General features: G+C 44.9%; 1 protein-coding gene across 1 annotated transcript in view; it reads right to left on the reverse strand.

Annotated features, from left to right (window-relative positions):
- The window catches only part of LOC101158923 (multiple epidermal growth factor-like domains protein 10), a 53,993-nt gene extending 37,399 nt beyond the window's left edge, over nt 1-16,594 (reverse strand). The window contains exons 1-4 of the mRNA XM_023950931.1: nt 16,572-16,594; nt 13,601-13,813; nt 12,448-12,568; nt 12,070-12,206 (exon numbers count right to left, since the gene is read on the reverse strand). Of these exons, the coding sequence (XP_023806699.1) occupies nt 12,070-12,206; nt 12,448-12,568; nt 13,601-13,813; nt 16,572-16,594 (494 nt within the window). The remainder of the gene's footprint in view (nt 1-12,069; nt 12,207-12,447; nt 12,569-13,600; nt 13,814-16,571) is intronic.
- Nucleotides 16,595-17,052: the final 458 nt, after the last annotated feature.

Below are 17,052 nucleotides of genomic sequence, written 5' to 3' on the forward strand. Positions count from 1 at the left end.
ACCAGTACCACAACCAGCACCACAACCAGAACTACAACCACTAGCACAACCAGTACTACAACCAGCATCACAACCAGTACCAAAACCAGTATCACAAACAGTACCACAACCAGCATCACAACCAGTATCACAACCAGTACTACAACCAGCATCACAACCAGTACCAAAACCAGTATCACAAACAGTACCACAACCAGCATCACAACCAGTATCACAACCAGTACTACAACCAGGACTACAACCAGTACCACAGCCAGAACTAAGACCTGTAGCACAACCAGTACCACAACCAGTACTACAATCAGTACCACAACCAGTACCACAACCAGTACCACAACCAGTACCACAACCAGCATCACAACCAGTACCACAACCAGCATCACAACCAGTACTACAACCAGTACCACAACCAGAACTAAAACCACTAGCACAACCAGTACCACAACCTGTACCACAACCTGTACCACAACCAGTAATACAATCAGTACCACAACCAGTACCACAACCAGCATCACAACCAGTACCACAGCCAGAACTACAACCAGTACCACAACCAGCATCACAACCAGTACTACAACCAGTACCACAACCGGTACTACAACCAGTTCCACAACCAGAACTACAACCACTAGCACAACCAAATGAGATATACACAGGCACCACTCCGTGTAGCCAATCCGGTAAAGAACAATTGACAGTAGCTCTTCCCACACTGTGTCAAGTTTTAGAACACATTTATGGACAAACGTTGAGTGGCGGACGTTTATTTGTTGTGCAAATTGTGTTTGGTGTGAACCCAGCATTAGAGGGAGGCATAAGGATTTCGTACAACAGCATCACATGTATGTCATAAGTATGTGTAACTTCCATTATCTCTACAACTCTGAGGGTGACATGTCTGCAGCACCAGCAGTCCAGTAAATTCTCCTTTATGATGCTTTCATTGAACTTGTGGCAGAGCGTGGACTCAGCTGCAGGATCGCTGATGTAGGACGATGCAGTTTGTAGGGCGGATAAAATCTTATATACAAAAAGGGTCAGAGATAATTGACCTGCAATCAGTGAAGATAATGGGGTCCTCAAAGTAATGGAAATGCCTGTCAGTGCAACACAATAACAAGATAACAAATGTTAAAGTAACACCTAGGTAGAAATCCACAATTGTCAGAAACTGATGTTTATTTTCAAATACTTTTAGGATGATTTATCCAAGAGTTTCTTGTTAAAAATATTAAGATGCTTGATTGCATCTATGTGCTCTTGATTTAGATTTCTGAACCGTCTCTAAAATTATTCCTCTGATAGAAAAACCAGAGGATAGAAGGATTGAAGTCAGAAAAAGTTGTACATTCACCTCATTTGAATTACCGTCAAAAACTTGTTTCATTTTCAAAGACAAATTATTGGTGCTCTGAACGCCGTTGAAGAATGAACCTAAGGATTCTCATCCATCACTGCATTTTCTGATGGTAAAGATGTCAGCTTCTCTTATTCCAGGGTATAATGGTGTATTGTTATCAGCAGGTAAGGTTTATGCTCAGACACTGACATACAATCAAACAGGTGGAGAGTCCTGCAGCTGAGCCGAGACCCCCCCAACATTCTTCACACGTCCACAAGTGGAAACCATTAAGAAATAGACAAATCACTCAATTACATAACTTCAGCAAAGACTTCTGTTTAGTCCTGTTTAAATTATACCAACTTCCTGGAGACTCTTATCTGGACTAATTCCATCAGAACGTGGACAAAACCTCAACCTGGAAATTATTCCATGTAGGCTTATTCACCTGTCTGACGCCTGAATGGATGGAGGTAATTTGGTCAATCAAGAGTAACAAGAGGAGGAAAGGAGAAGAGGAAGGCAGAATGAACCTGATCAGACAAAGACAGGGATAGCTGGAGAGAATGGCACTTCACACTCCCTGCCTCCAGTGTGGTTCCACTGGTGTGTAAATGTGCATGAATGTCCCGAGGATGGTCAGAGGGGTCGTAGGGAGTAGCCTGGCAGCCTGGCAGACACGTCCCAGGCAAGCTGAGGTACATCAGTAGTTACACAAGGAGAACAGTGGTGACAATAAAAGCAAACATCTGTACTCTGCTCTCAACGGGGCAGAGTATAGGGGACAAAGAAAAACCCCCACTTGTACAGAGAAGCACAACCCAAAGCAGACACGTGATATGGGATTGAGGGGTAGGATATTGGGGCCCAGTATACCACCTGAAGTGGCTGCAGCCTCTGCCTCTGCTCCGGCACCTAACAGGGGGGAGCAGGAGTGACTGAGCAGCCAACAGCACATCTCAGTCTCAACATTCAAACATACATTTCACTCTCTGGATGGTGATAGTTTGAAAAGTCTGAAAAGTCCGATTGGACAGAGATTTCTTACTGCCAGGAGACTTTTTCCCCGTCTGCCAGCTCTATCCTGTGGTCTGACAGATTCTTTGAGACGCTTTTGGAACTGAATCTTTAGCAAATCTGATTAAGTTTTTCTGTGATCCAAACATGAATTTTCTCTAAGTTATCATTCATTTCCCCACCAGGGCCCTGTTCCAGAAAGCAGGTTCTGCTAGTTAACACGGTAAGTTTGAGGCTAAGGAAGTTGATAAACACAGAGAGGTGAAGCAGCATGGCGTGTCCATTTGAAGATGATTTAGTGGATGAAGAAGCTCAGATAATACTTTTTCCACCATGAGAGGGTGATAAGACCACATATGGATGTTGGAAAGAGAAACTTTATACTTTGATCTACCTTCATTATTTGCTTCAGTTTAGATAAATCCTTTTTTGTGTTAAGTCAGTTTAAAAATAACACGTAGTTTTTAGACAGTTATTTTACTTTCATTCAAATTAATTCAATTAAGTAGGTGTAACTTTGGTGCTGCTGTTAGATCGTCACCGCAACGGATGGTAAAACACGAAAGCACCTCACCATGCGTGGTGGGTTCCATCCAAAATCCAGCACCCTGAGACTTATGCTACATGGATGACATCAAGGTATATGCTAAGAGCGAGCGTGACATTGACTCCCTGATCCACACCACCAGGATCTACTGTACTGACATTGGGATGTCATTCGGGCTCGAGAAATGCAGCCGGATGGTGACAAAGAGAGGCAAGGTAGTCCACACAGGAGGGGTCTCACTCCCAGAAGGAACAATAGCAGACATCGAGGACAGTTACAAGTACCTTGGAATTCCACAGGCAAATGGCAACCTGGAGCAGGCAACAAGGAAAGCTGCAACAGCTAAATACCTCCAACGAGAAAGGCAAGTCCTGAGAAACCAGCTCAATGGCAAAAATAAGACCCGGGCAATAAACAGCTACGCACTGCCAGTTATCAGATACCCTGCAGGAATAATAAGATGGCCAAAGGAAGAGATACACACCATGGATGTTAAAACACGAAAGATTCTCACCATGCATGGAGGGTTCCATCCCAAATCCAGCACCCTGAAACTGTATGCTAGCCGCAAGGAAGGAGGCAGAGGACTAGTGAGCGTAGAAGCCACTATCCAGGATGAAACATCCAAGATGCATGAGTACATCAAGCTCAAGGCCCCAACTGACAGTGTGCTCAGTGAATGTCTCAGGCAATGGAGAGCAGAGGATACAGTGCTGGAGGACGGATCCTCATGGGAGGACAAACCCTGAAACAATCCAGCACATAACTGCAGGGTGTAAGATGCTGGCAGGTAAAGCATACATGGAGCGCCACAATCAAGTGGCTGGAATAATATACAGGAACATGTGTGCAGAATATGAACTGGAAACCCCAAGGTCAAAATGGGAAACACCTCCGAAGGTGGTAGAGAATGAGAGGGCAAAGATCCTGATCCAGATCCAGACTGATAGGATGGTGATGGAGAACCAACCAGACATTGTAGTGGTGGATAAAGAACAGAGGAAAGCCATTGTGGTGGATGTGGCAGTGCCAAGCGATGGGAACATCAGGAAGAAGGAACATGAGAAACTGGAGAAATACCAGGGACTCAGAGAAGAACTGGAGAAAGCCTGGAAAGTGAAGGTGACAGTGGTGCCTGTGGTAATTGGAGCACTGGGGGCAGTAACCCCCAAGCTGGAGGAGGGGCTACAACAGATACCTGGAAAGACCTCAGACCTCTCAGTCCAGAAAAGAACAGGAACAGCTAAGATACTGCAGGACCCTCAAGCTCCCAGGCATCTGGTAGAGGACCCCAGCTTGGAGGAGAAACCACCCGCGGAGGGTGAGAGGGGCGTTGTTTGTTTATAGATGTTGTTTTATATATAAATAAATAACAACATATACATAAGCATTATGCATCACAATGAAAATAGAAATAAGATCAAAAACTCGTGTGTTTACTTTGTCTGTTCTCTTTCTCCAAGCAGAAACTCTTTCTTTTGCCGATGATGCAGCCGTATTACTTTTTTGATGGGCGTATAATCTTCATCCGCCGTCATTAAAATCTCAGACTCCATCTCACTGAAGTATAAAACTCTTTCTTTTTTTTTTTCTTTCTTTTTTTTATAACTTGTCCTGTCCAACAGCTGGGCAGACAGATGAGAGCTGCAACCTCTTGTGTTGGACATATTTTACTTTAACAATAGGGGTTATTAACCTTCAGACAAACCAGAGGTATGACTGAATAAACCCCTTTTGGAATTGAGGCCAAACTTTATTAATTTCAACCATGTTTGAAAATCTTGGGTGTTGGACCGGACGGAAAAGGAAAGAAGGGAAGAAAAGGGAGGGATGTTAGAGAGAGAAGGGGGTAGGAGGGTGATAATAGGAGGGTAGGGGTGATAAGACCATGAAGCAGCATAAAGCAACAAGTTTACTGGTTGTTTATCATTACGGTAAGGTTCAAATGTAGTACAAAAAGGGCGGGGCCTGTTCACACACACACTCAAATATTATCAACACACCTGCTAGCTGCAAAAATGTCCACATGTCGACATGTACACAAAACAGATAGTGTTCATACGCATACTTATGCCTTAAAACCAACTAGTGTGAAATATTTCAGTCATTAAACCATGCAAACTGTTAGTGCAAAGGTGAGCTAACACCTGTGCTCAGGTGAGTGTTTATGTTCTCCTAAAATGGATGGTGGAACGTGAAAAGAAGGAGGGAGAGTGCCCAGCCATCCCCAACCCAAGACCCCGCCGCAGCAGCAGCGGCAGCCGGAATCCCCCCAACGCCAAACGGGAAAAGGCAGGGAACAACCGCACCCCGTGCGACCAAGACCGCCACCCAGGCCAGGGCCAGCAGGACCGCCGCGAGGCCCCCAGAGCCAGAGAGCAGGGAGGCGCGGAGGGAAAGAGAGCGCCGGCCCAGCCAAACCAGGAGAGCAGCCCCCCCGCCGCGCCGGAAGAGCCCAACGCAGGGCCCCCCCGGAGAAGGACGCCCACAGCCCCAGACGAGCACCCCATCACCACCCAGGAGTTCCGGGCATCCCCCCGCCCCAACCCCAGGTACGAGCCAAGACCCCCCAAGGGAGACCCACTCCGCACTCCAGGCAGCCACCCACCCGGCCCACGGTTGGTCCAGGGAGGAGCAAGGCAGGGGCCCGCCGCCCCCGCCCAGGAGGGGGGAACCCCGGGGGGAAAAAAAAAGGGGGCCCACAAGGATGTTGTAAATATGGCCCGACCAGGCTTGGCCACAGTTGGAAATTTGGCGGGGCCCAGTGCTCAGGGGCAAGGACCAGAACCCACCCCCCAGGGACACGAACACCCCCGGCTCTGGTGTAATGTAAACCCCCCACCGCGCGGAGAGAGAACCGCCGGGCCCAGGAAGCCGGCACCCAAGGGACACGGCCGCCGCTGCCAAGGGGCCCGCACCCCCCACCAGGGAAGGGGCAGGGGACAGATGGTCCTAGGTCCCACCTTCCTTGCAAAATGTGTGTGCGTGTATGTGTGTTTGAAAGGGTGTGTGTGTGCATGTGTGTGTGTTTATGTTGGAATGTATATATTGAGGGGGGACGGGTGTGTGTTCTAAGGGGGGTGCAGTTACAATTGGCGGGTAGGGCACTAAGGGGACATCTCCTGATTACTCACAGTGATGTCCCCTCACCCTCCCCACCAAGGGGCCCTGAATGTCTAAGGTGCGGTTAAAATTGGCGGGTAGGGTACCAGGAGGACATCTGCTGCTTGCTGGCAGTAATGTCCAAGCACCCCCCCTACCAAGGACCCTACATATCTAAGGTGCAAATAAAACCGAAAGAGGGGGGGCCCACTCCATACGGCAACCATAGGAGTGGGGCCACTGCCAAGGAGTTCCCCCCCAAGGCGCATCGCAGGCTAAACCCCCCACCCCTCACCCTAATATGAGGTCATATGAGGAAGGGGGTGAGTTGGGGACAGCTGGTATACTGTCCCCCGGTGGTCAAACAGCTGTCCCCCAGCCCCCCCCACCCAGCCCAGGGGCCCCACCCCCGGAGGCGCCAACACCCCAGGCCCGGCACCACCCACCCCACACAGAGAGAGAGGAGCCAGAGAGCGTCGCCCCCCCCGGAGCAAGCCCAGGCCCCAAACACCGGCCCCAGAAGAGCTCTGGTCAGGCCTCGACGGGACCAAGGCAGCCAACCGGCCGGGGCAACCGCCGATTGCCTCAGCGGAGACCCCGACCCGTCAACCCCCCCCGCCCCGTACCAATAGTGGGCTCATGGTTAGTGGTCTAACCATGAGTTGGTTTCTGGATTACTTTTTAACCATTTTAAGATGTATTGTAATCTATTTGCAAGAAAGTAATTGTGGAAGTTAGGTAATTCTAATCCTCCACAGCTTTTTGCAGATTTTTAAGTTTTTAGACTGATTCTTGCAGGTTTGTTGTTCCATAAAAAGCTTGATATGGATGAGTCTAATGTTTTGAACCATTTTAATGGCGGTTGTGTGGGAATCATTGAGAAGAGATAATTAACTTTGGGTAAGATTTTCATTTTTACCGTGGCTACCTTCTCCCACTCTTTCTTTCTCCACGCGTTTCCATGGTGACTCCGGAAATCGGCGATCCATTAAAAATGCCTTGTTGTACTTGCCGTGCACGCACATAAAGTAAGGATTAATGGCTGACGAAGTGTGCGTTATTACTTGTTAACGCATGCCGTGGAAGCCTGAACCAGTTTTTAGTCCTTTATTCTTGTTTTTTCCAACGATTTGGATCGCTTTTCTCACAAATAGTCTGCGTCTACCCCCCAGGCTAGAGACTGCCAGCATAGTGCCCAGTTGGGCAAGATTGAGCTTTTGTTGAGCTACAACTGTTTCTTGGTCTGAAATCTGATGTTCACACATCCAAAGAGGATCACATCCACAGTCAGCTGGTATAGACACACCCCTCCATTTGCCCTGTTGGTGTATTCAGCTGCAAAAGCCCCGTTTGGGCAGGAAGAGTCCACTTTGCCTCTCCTTAATGTGGAACGAGATTGTTGATCAAATCAAAGACCAGCGGATCAAAAGCATTTTCAGAGCAAGAAATCCAAAGGAGAATGGCAGAGACAGGCTTAGAGGAGAAGACAGGACAGAAGCCAGAAAAGGTCAAAGGGCAAAGAGACCAAAAGTGCATGAGACTCAAGATCAAGAGCAGAAAGAGAAAGCTGACAAAGTTTTTGACCCTAATTTAGCTTCAGTCTAAGTCTACTTCTCTGCTTCGGCATCCTTTCAAGCAAATCTCAGCAATTTTTCTCATTAGTCCTCACAAACTGCAACTCAGACTTTTGACTCAGAATTTTCTCCAAACGACTCGAGGGGTTTTAACACCAGATGGACTGAAATACAGACAGGTACAGGCGATTTCATGGTAAGGGTCAAAACAGGATCAGACAAGCAAGGCAGCACTGGAAATGAGTGGTGAGCTGCATCAAAAAGTGTCAGGCAGAGAAATAAATGCTGTAGACTTCTATAGTGAGGAAGACCTAAAGGGTTTTACAGTCCCATTCACAAACACATTCACACGTTGATGGCCGCTCCGCTGCCACCAGTAGCAATGTGAGGTTCAGTCCCTTGCCCAAGGACACTTAGGCACATGGGCAGGCAAGGTGGGAATTGAACCTGTGACCTTCCAATCAGAATTTTTTTTTTTTTAACTTGTCCTGTCTAACAGCTGGGCAGGCAGATGAGAACTGAGAGCCTCTTGTGTTGGACATATTTTACTTTAACAACAGGGGTAATTCATCTTCAGACAAACCAAAGGTATGTCTGAATAACCCCCTTTTGTAATTGAGGCCAAACTTAATTCATTTCAATCATATTTGAAAATCTTTGGTGTTGGACCGGATGGAAAGGGAAAGGAGGGAAGAAGAGAGAGGGATGTTAGAGAGAGGGGGGGGGGGGGGTTGGAGGGTGATAAGACCATGAAGCAGCATAAAGCAACAAGTTTACTGGTTGTTTATCATTACGGTAAGGGTTAGTGTAATGTAGTTCAAAAAGGGCGTGGGGCCCGTCCACACACACTCAAATGTTATCAACACACCTGCTAGCTGCAAAAATGTCCACATGTCAACATGTACACAATACAGATAGTCTTCACACACGCATACTTATGCCTTAAAACCAACTAGTGTGAGATATTTCATTCAATCACGCAAACTATTAGTGCAAAGGTGAGCTAACACCTGTGCTCAGGTGAGTGTTTATGTTCTTCTAAAATGGATGGTGGAATGTGAAAAGAAGGAAGGAGAGTGCCCAGCCATCCCCACACCAAGACCCCCGCCGCAGCAGCAGCGGCAGCCGGAATCCCCCAACGCCACACGGCAGTAGGCAGGGAACAACCGCCCCCCCGTGCGACCAAATCCGCCACCCAAACCAGGGCCAGCAGGACCGCCGCCAGGCCCCCAGAGCCAGAGAGCAGGGAGGCACGGGGGGAAAGAGAGCGCCGCCCCAGCCCAACCAGGAGAGCATCCCCCCCGCCGCGCCGGGAGAGCCCAACGCAGGGCCCCACCGGAGAAGGGCGCCCACAGCCCCAGACGAGCACCCCATCACCACCAAGGAGTTCTGGACATCCCCCCGCCCCAACCCCAGGTACGAGCCAGGATTCCAATCAGAATTTGACTGCTCTGCCAGTGAACAGGTGCTGATGCTATGACGACGCTGCCTCCAGGGATTGGTGGGAAAAGTTGAGCAGACCCTGGGAGGGAGAGTCCTGACACCCTTCTAGAATGTTTTATCAGGAGACCTCACCTAGCAAAAAGTTGGTTTTCAGTGTGGAACTCACGTCACATTGCAACGTTCCTTGGTTTCCTCTGACATGAACAATGCTGCCAGTATTGCCTTGTCACTCATGCAGAGCAGGGTTGTGGGAAACCATGGGGGGGGGGGTTATCTCCTCCTACCGTCAGAGACTGTGGGCTTCTCAACATCAAACTGGGTCTGATGCAGTGGCTGGCAAGGGGTTCAATACATTTGTAAATTGTTCATTGATCATAAGAACTTTAAACACACGTTGGTCATGAAGTTGAATGCCTGTCACATTGGGGGATTTAAAAAAAATTTCTATTTAGTTATTTTCAACCCAAAAATAAAAATATGAAATCTACTGCCCTGATGGGATAGTAATAAATTTCCAATCAAGAACCCGCCTTCATTCAGCCTAGGTCGGCAGAAGATGTTGAATTCTAATTATATTAGTTCACTTGATCCAAAATGTCATGATTTGTTATGTTTATTTTCTGATTGTGTTGTTTTTTTAATCATAAACAGGATTTTTCTAATGAAATGAATCTGAATATATTTTAGATAACTGAGCTGTATTGTGGAATGTTATTATACAAAACAGTTATAACTAGGGGTGTAAGAAAAAATCGATTCGGCAATATATCGCAATACGTCATTTGGCAATACTTGTATGGATTCAAAATGCTGCTAGATCGATATTTATTTAATTATTTTTTGAGCGTCCTTCAGCGTCTGACTCTTGTTGTCCACTTCACCCTCCGACCGCTAGTTGGCAGCAGAGAATACGGAGCCTCTTTGAGCAGCTCTACTCTGCACAAGACAACAGGAAGACTGCAGCCAGAGGCAGCTTGTTCTGTTGTTATGAGACATGAAATACTTACTTGAAGGGATACCAAACAGAAACTGAGCCATGTTGCTGCCAGTAAGATATGAAAACGTGGATTGTTGTGCTTTTTAGCGGCTCAGATAAATAAGATAGACAATGAAGCACAGCAGCAGCTAACAGGCTATCAGCAAAGCGGGTTAAAGTTCTGTAGAACCTCCCAGCAATAGATTCTACTTTAGCAACCTGATGGATCAGACGGATGTGTACAATGCTCTGAAAAAGGCTGACATTGTGGTGATCAGCTTTACCGGTTTACTTCCGTGTGTGAGAAGTGTGGCTGCAAAGGTGCAACAGAGCAGAAATGTAAACAAAGCCCCTTTTTTTGTCACATTAAAGCAACTTTCCTTCGTTCTGTCATGCTGCCTCATCATCACACTTTATTGTTTCTGGAAAGACTCAGTGTGTGTCCCCCACCCTTTATTTTTGAAGCAACATTCGGGGGAAAATAAACAGCATTTTATTTCCCCAATAGAAACTTATTGGTTAAGGCTCATTCATTCTTTGTTTTTTCTTACACTGAAAAATATATATATTTTTTTAAATCAGACAATGTTGACTGTTCCCTTTCTATATTTTAACTTACCAAAATAAAAGCACGATGAATTTGCTTTGGTAAACGCAACTTACATATGAGATACAATTGCAGTGCTTAACACTGAAAGGTTACAACAACGATTGATCGATGAATCGATTTATCCAACCAGATCGATCCGTCTGAGACAAGTTAGTCATCAATTTGAATAGAATCGACCAAAAATGTTACAAAATTGTTTCAAAGAGAAATAAATTGATTTTATCAAAATACCATTTGAAATGAGGTACAGTAGGTTTATTTTACTATAACATAAAGCCGACCAATCACAGCGGACAACACACATGTGATGTCATCAACACGGATCAGTCCATCATTCCAGTCCAATGTGTGACAGACTTTGAATAAAGTCATGTGACCATCCAGTGTCTAGAATGTTCTAGAATGTTCCCTTTGGATTCTTTGGATGTGGAAAAACAACAGTGGTGAACTTTAGGAAACTAACATGTGAATGGATTTGACATTCATTCTAGTTTACTTGTTGGTTTGGACACAGATTTCATTAACTTGATGATCTGGAAGAAATCCAAGAATCTGGAAAACTGTTCAGTAGCAGGAATTTCAGAAACCGATCGAATTGGATCCTTCAAAATGAACCAGTATTGGTTATGAATCGTATCAACAACCTCAAATTATGATATGAATGGAATCATTATAATAAATCGTTACACCCCTATCCTTTTATCTTCACACGTTTATCGTCTTTTCATGGCGTACAGTAAACCCTTGTTTTTCGCGGGGGCGAAAGCCCGTGATAGGCAAAATCCGTGAAGTGGAAATCTTTTTTTTTTTCAATTATTATACAATTAAATACTCTATTATACATTGAAAAGAAAGAACAAACCATTTTACAGGCTCAAGCACTTGTTTCACAAATAAAAGTACTTTAGAAACGTTTTTTTTCAACAAATAACTTCTGTACTGTCAAATAATAATTTTAATCATCAATGTGAACAGAAGGCTTCAAATCGCGGAGATTAGCCCCGCCCACCGCGACCCAAGTTATTGGATTACACTGGAGAAAATTTAAAATGATTATGAAAAAAATACAAAGTACAGTCAGACAAATAGTGACTCAGGTGTATTACACTGCTCTTCAGACTGAGCCGCTGCATCCTGACTTTTCTTCTTCTGAAGCCCGCGGTGCAGCTGTGTTTGTTCGGGAGAAGAACATAGTGATTGGCAGTTGCTGTCGCTCTTCTTTCTATGGGTTTTAGAGAAACTCGATATTGCGAGAGAATTTGCACGTACGTAATATAAATTTGGCAAGCTGTTTTACATACGTGTACATATTAAACTGCAACATTATTGACGCACAGGTAGAGAAGAAGCAGAGTGACTTTTTAGCCAATCAGAATGCAGAACACAATGCACGATGCAAATCCGTGAAGTAGCGAAACCGTGAAAAGTAAAGCGCGTTATAGCAAGGGATCACTGTACCTCTCTCCGATGTAGCCAGACGTGCACTGGCATTGACCACTGATGTGGTCGCACAGGCCTCCGTTGCGACAGGTGCACTCCTGAGAGCAGTTGACCCCGAACCATCCAAACGGACATGGCTGAGCGCACACTTGACCCTAAAGGAGGGGTAGAAGCAGTTACAAGGGGCACACACCTTTTTTAAAAAGTAAACCTTTCCTAAGTGTTGACATACAGTTGTCAGGTTTAATGACATATTTGCTGTTAACAAAAGAAAAGCCACCAAAACTCTGCATGTATTTCCACTTTCAGAAAGGCTTGTGAATTCAGGTTCCTGTACTCATGAGTGCCAGACACACTCTGACCGGCATCATGGTGTCTGTAGAGGAGGAGACTCACCATCCAACCGGGACGGCAGGAGCACTCTCCGCTAACGTGGTGACACAATCCTCCATTCTGGCAGGGGCAGCGCTGCTCACACCGAGGGCCATGTTTGCCCGGCGGACAGGGGTCTTCACAGCTGAGTGTTTGGGTACGGGGGTGGGACAGAAAGAAAGAGGAAGGGGGCTCAGCTCAAACAGTGGATGTGGAGGCCATTCAAATGCTTTTACTGAATCCAAATATGTCCAGCTCCTTAAAGGTTCCATGAGTGAGGAAGGGAAATAACTCTGCTTTATTTTCCAGAAAAGAAAAGAAGTTTTAAATTGCTAAAGAAAAGTCCCTCTATTTGCATTTATGACATAATAGCCTTACGTAGAGTGAAATTGGCTCTGAAAGTCCTACTTACTCATTTATCACCAGAAAGTACTTTGGTTCTGAAAAGGTTTCAGTTTGTACCTTCTGCAGGAGAACATTAAAAAAGGCATTAGCTGTTAATTTGATAAAAAAGACAAATTTAAAACGTATCCTCAGGATCAGGTTGTTAAAAAAATGGGAAAAGTAAATTAAGAGAACATTTTCTGCCACACATTTTCAAAACTTCACAGTCAGTTCAGTCTAAGTCACGTCACTGACATTCCCTGTCAAAAGGTCGTGACGCCACCAGAAAAGTAACTACATGTTAAATAGAGTTAGCAGAGCAAGAATGGTTATCCTGTAAATAAAATGAATGAATGCTAAATGGCGTCTACTTATATGGCGCTTTTCTACCTTCCTTGAAGGCCCAAAGTGCTGATAATAGAGGCTCACTTCTCTATAGACGTCTGTGGGATTTTGGCTACTTGGAGCCAGCCGACTAGAACAAAAATCACACAAAAGATTTGAACAAACATCACTCGTTTTTTTTATAACAAATTCTATATGCTGACATAATTGATAGTACATTTAATAAAAATATCACACACACAAAAAAATCAACAAATCCATTAAAGAAGCAGCTGAATGATGAAGAAAACTATTTTTGCTCTTCTTTTAAAGGTCTGAATTAATTCCCTTAATGTACATTTGACATGGAATTGCCACGTTAATAGTTCTGATCGGCATCACTGTTTTCCTGTGGGAGAAATAATGAAGTGAAGTCGCTGTAGTAACTCAGAGTCTAGCAGCCACTCACAAAGCTCCGCTGTAGCCTGGAGCACAGACGCACTCCCCGGTTCCATGGTGGCAGGTGGCGTTGTTCAGGCACCGGCACTGCTGCTGGCAGTCTTTCCCGTAGAAGCCGGGGTCGCAGGTTTCCTCGCAGCGCCACCCCTGGTAGCCGTCAGTGCAGACGCAGGCCCCGGTGATGGGGTTACATCTGGCACTGTTCAGGCACTGACAGCGGTTGCTGCAGTGAGGACCCCAGAGATCACTGTCACAACCTAAAAGGAGGACCAAGGCCTGGATTTCAGCTAGAAATCTAACAGTCTAGAGATCAGATAAAAGATTTTAGAAGATTTTAGAACTTTAGGAAACTAACATGTGAATGGATTTGACATTCATTCTAGTTTACTTGTTTGTTTGGACACAGATTTCATTTCCACTTGATGATCTGGAAGAAAACTATCAAATGAACGAACTCAGTAGGGGTTGGATTATATAAACTCACTTCTTCCCGCTCCTTTTCAAGCAATAAATCAATCTCTACTTGACTTTAGTTAATGATCACTATATTTAATCAAGCAACTGTATTTAAGTGTGTCTTTGTTTTTATCTTTTTTCTGTTTTTTTTATCAGATGTGTGTGAATTTTTTATTGCTTTAACTACAGTGCTTGAAATCAATCAATCAGTCAATCAACTAACCAACCGATCAATCAATCAATCAATCAATCAATCAAATCCAAGAATCTGGAAACCTTCACTGTTCCGTAGCAGGTATTTCTCACATTGGTTGAAGTTCTGGATAAAGATCTGGATCCTCTTTAGGTCAGAGAATCAGATCAAGTCGTTTGTTCAAAATGAAGTGATATCGACTCTGAATCTGATCAATCTAACCACGGATGATGAATGGAATCGTTGTTAAAATGGATCATTGCAGCCCCAAAAGAAACCCTGGAAATCCCTTGCAAGGCAAAAAACCAGAAGATTCCAAGAACAACCATCCCATTTCCTTCATCAACCTTTCTTATTTAGCCTTTAACAGTTGTAATAGACATGTTCTGAGTCGGAGCAGATCTTTTAGGAAACTGTCCGTCAGGATCAGTCAACCACATCCAATCACTTCACTCACACAGAAACAGAGCGGACCTATTGAGCAGCTACAAACGTGCAGGTTCAGCAGCAACTTTTTTTTCCCCTTAGGAAAAAAAAAAAGTTTCGCGACCCCCCCCCCCCCCCCACACACACACACACACACACACACTCACGTGGTGACAATATATACGTAGGTTAGTTTCTATAAAAATTGTGTAAGTAAACTTAAAACAGTATCTTCTGACAATAACAAAAATAAAAATCAATATAAATCCACTTTCAACAGATATTAACTTTATTTAGCCACAGAAACCCTGTTGTAGTGTAAAACAGAAAAGAAGATTTAAGTGCCTGAAATAAAAAAATTTGTCATTCTTTATTTAAACTAGAAACATTTTGACAAACTGAACCATTTGATGCTGAGAAAAATAATTCAATCAATAAATAATTTTAAATGTAAATTGATTTGAAACATTAACACAGCAGCACCAATGTATTTAACGTCTTTAGTCTGAAGAAATAGATAAAAACATTGTGTTGATTATTTTTCTATATGATGATTGTTTATTCATGATGTCATAAAGTTCAGCTGTTTTCCTGCTTTACCTGCTGTCTTTATGTCAAATACTGACACCAACAAAACCACAGGCAGACAAAGAAGACATTTATGGAAAATAAAGACACGTCATCAAAATGTCTACAATAGTTCATAAAGAATGACATTATTAGCATGAGCTGAGGAATCTAAAGGCACACCATGATCCTGGTGTTGGGCAATCCCCCTGTCTGCGTGCCCCGTTTACAGCCTGAGCCCACTACCCCTCCCCTCTCCTTCTCACACACGCGTGTGTCAGGAGACAGCAGCGGCTGCAGGGATGGCAGTTCACAGTTTCAGGCTGTTACAAACTCTGTCATATAACAGATAATAGGATTTTTTTTCCAGCACTGAACCGCTGTCACCACTGCCCCCCCCCTGTTAAATTTGCTCCCCGTACAAACTACTGTGCACCCCCCCTGGCATCGCATTACACCCAACTATTTGGGAAGCACTGCCATAGACACACATATGTACACTAGACATCCATGAAGCCTGAAGTGCACCGATTGGAGTTTGGTCCGCCCATGTGACCAACATTTAAAAAATGGCCTTTGAAGGGATCTAATAAAACTTCTGCTCAATTCACAAACCCGTCAATCAAAAAGTCAGGCCCGTAAATATAAGCACATTTAGGCCCGTATAATATAAAAAAGGACTGATTTCAGGAACTCCCCCAGTTTTCAGGATTAGGAAATAAAGCGGTACATTTTTTGAATTTTTGAAAGTCTCTCTGTGTTTTGCTTTAAAATGTGATTTTTTAAACTTTAAACTGCTCGTCTCTGCAACTCGCCTTTCTCTACAACATCACACTAATAATCAGGACAAGAATTCTGCAGAAGATTACAGAGCGATGACTTGACCTCTGCAGATGAACAATAAGCCCAGCTGTGACAGACTGAAACAGTGTTCAAGGCGGCGGATGTCTCTTCTTCCAGAGAAGAAGGATTCCTGCCTGGTGATCAGGCAGGAATCCTCATGGTTGAAGGACGTCTGCATTCCATCCCAAGTTCACTCAGCAGGTACACCCCTTATGTCCTTCTGACCTGACCTCAAACAGCCAACAGGTCTGTTGAATTGGATCAACTTTCCAGAACCAGCATCCGTTGGGAGTCTTCCTGTTTTGTTTCTTTGCTTTCTCTGTCATTTCTGTTCTGCCACATTCAAGCTGAGTTCTCGCATGTGTTGTTGCATCGTTGTTGCTGACCTTTTTGCTGTTTTTCGGACATGGAGTTGCCTGGAGTTACCACATTTGTTTAAGGATCTGAAGGACCTTTTTGGATTTTTGCTGGACTTACCTAACCACAACCTGATCACCATGGCTCCTCCTCCTGCCCCATGATTGCTAAACATTCACATTCATTTGAGAACAAACACTTTGGAAATCTAAAAAACCATCAAAACAACAGTGATGGAATGGAAACAGGCCAACCATCCCTCAGCAGAGGATCAGCATCCAGAATTAAGAGGCGTGTCATGATCTGCAGATGAGGAGGGCAGTGACCTCCACACTTTGGACAGTCACAGCACATTGTTTCACAAAGAAACAATCTTTTTTTTATCTAATTTTCGGACTTGTTGGTCCCCCTTCCTCTGATGTGGGGGCGTCTGTTCTTCCCTACGTCTGCCCCTCCTTTTGCGGCTGTTTAGTAGGAGGTGTCGCGGCTCCCGGCGCGTCTTTCGGCGCCGCTGCAGTCGCGTCTCCGGCGTGCATCTGCAGGGGGAGCGTCCTGCAGTGTTCGGGTTGTCAGTGGCGCTCGATCGGGAGATGTCTGGGCCTTCTTGAATGCCGTGATCA

Source organism: Oryzias latipes, chromosome 3 (assembly GCF_002234675.1).
Source record: "Oryzias latipes chromosome 3, ASM223467v1".
Lineage (NCBI taxonomy): Eukaryota > Metazoa > Chordata > Actinopteri > Beloniformes > Adrianichthyidae > Oryzias > Oryzias latipes.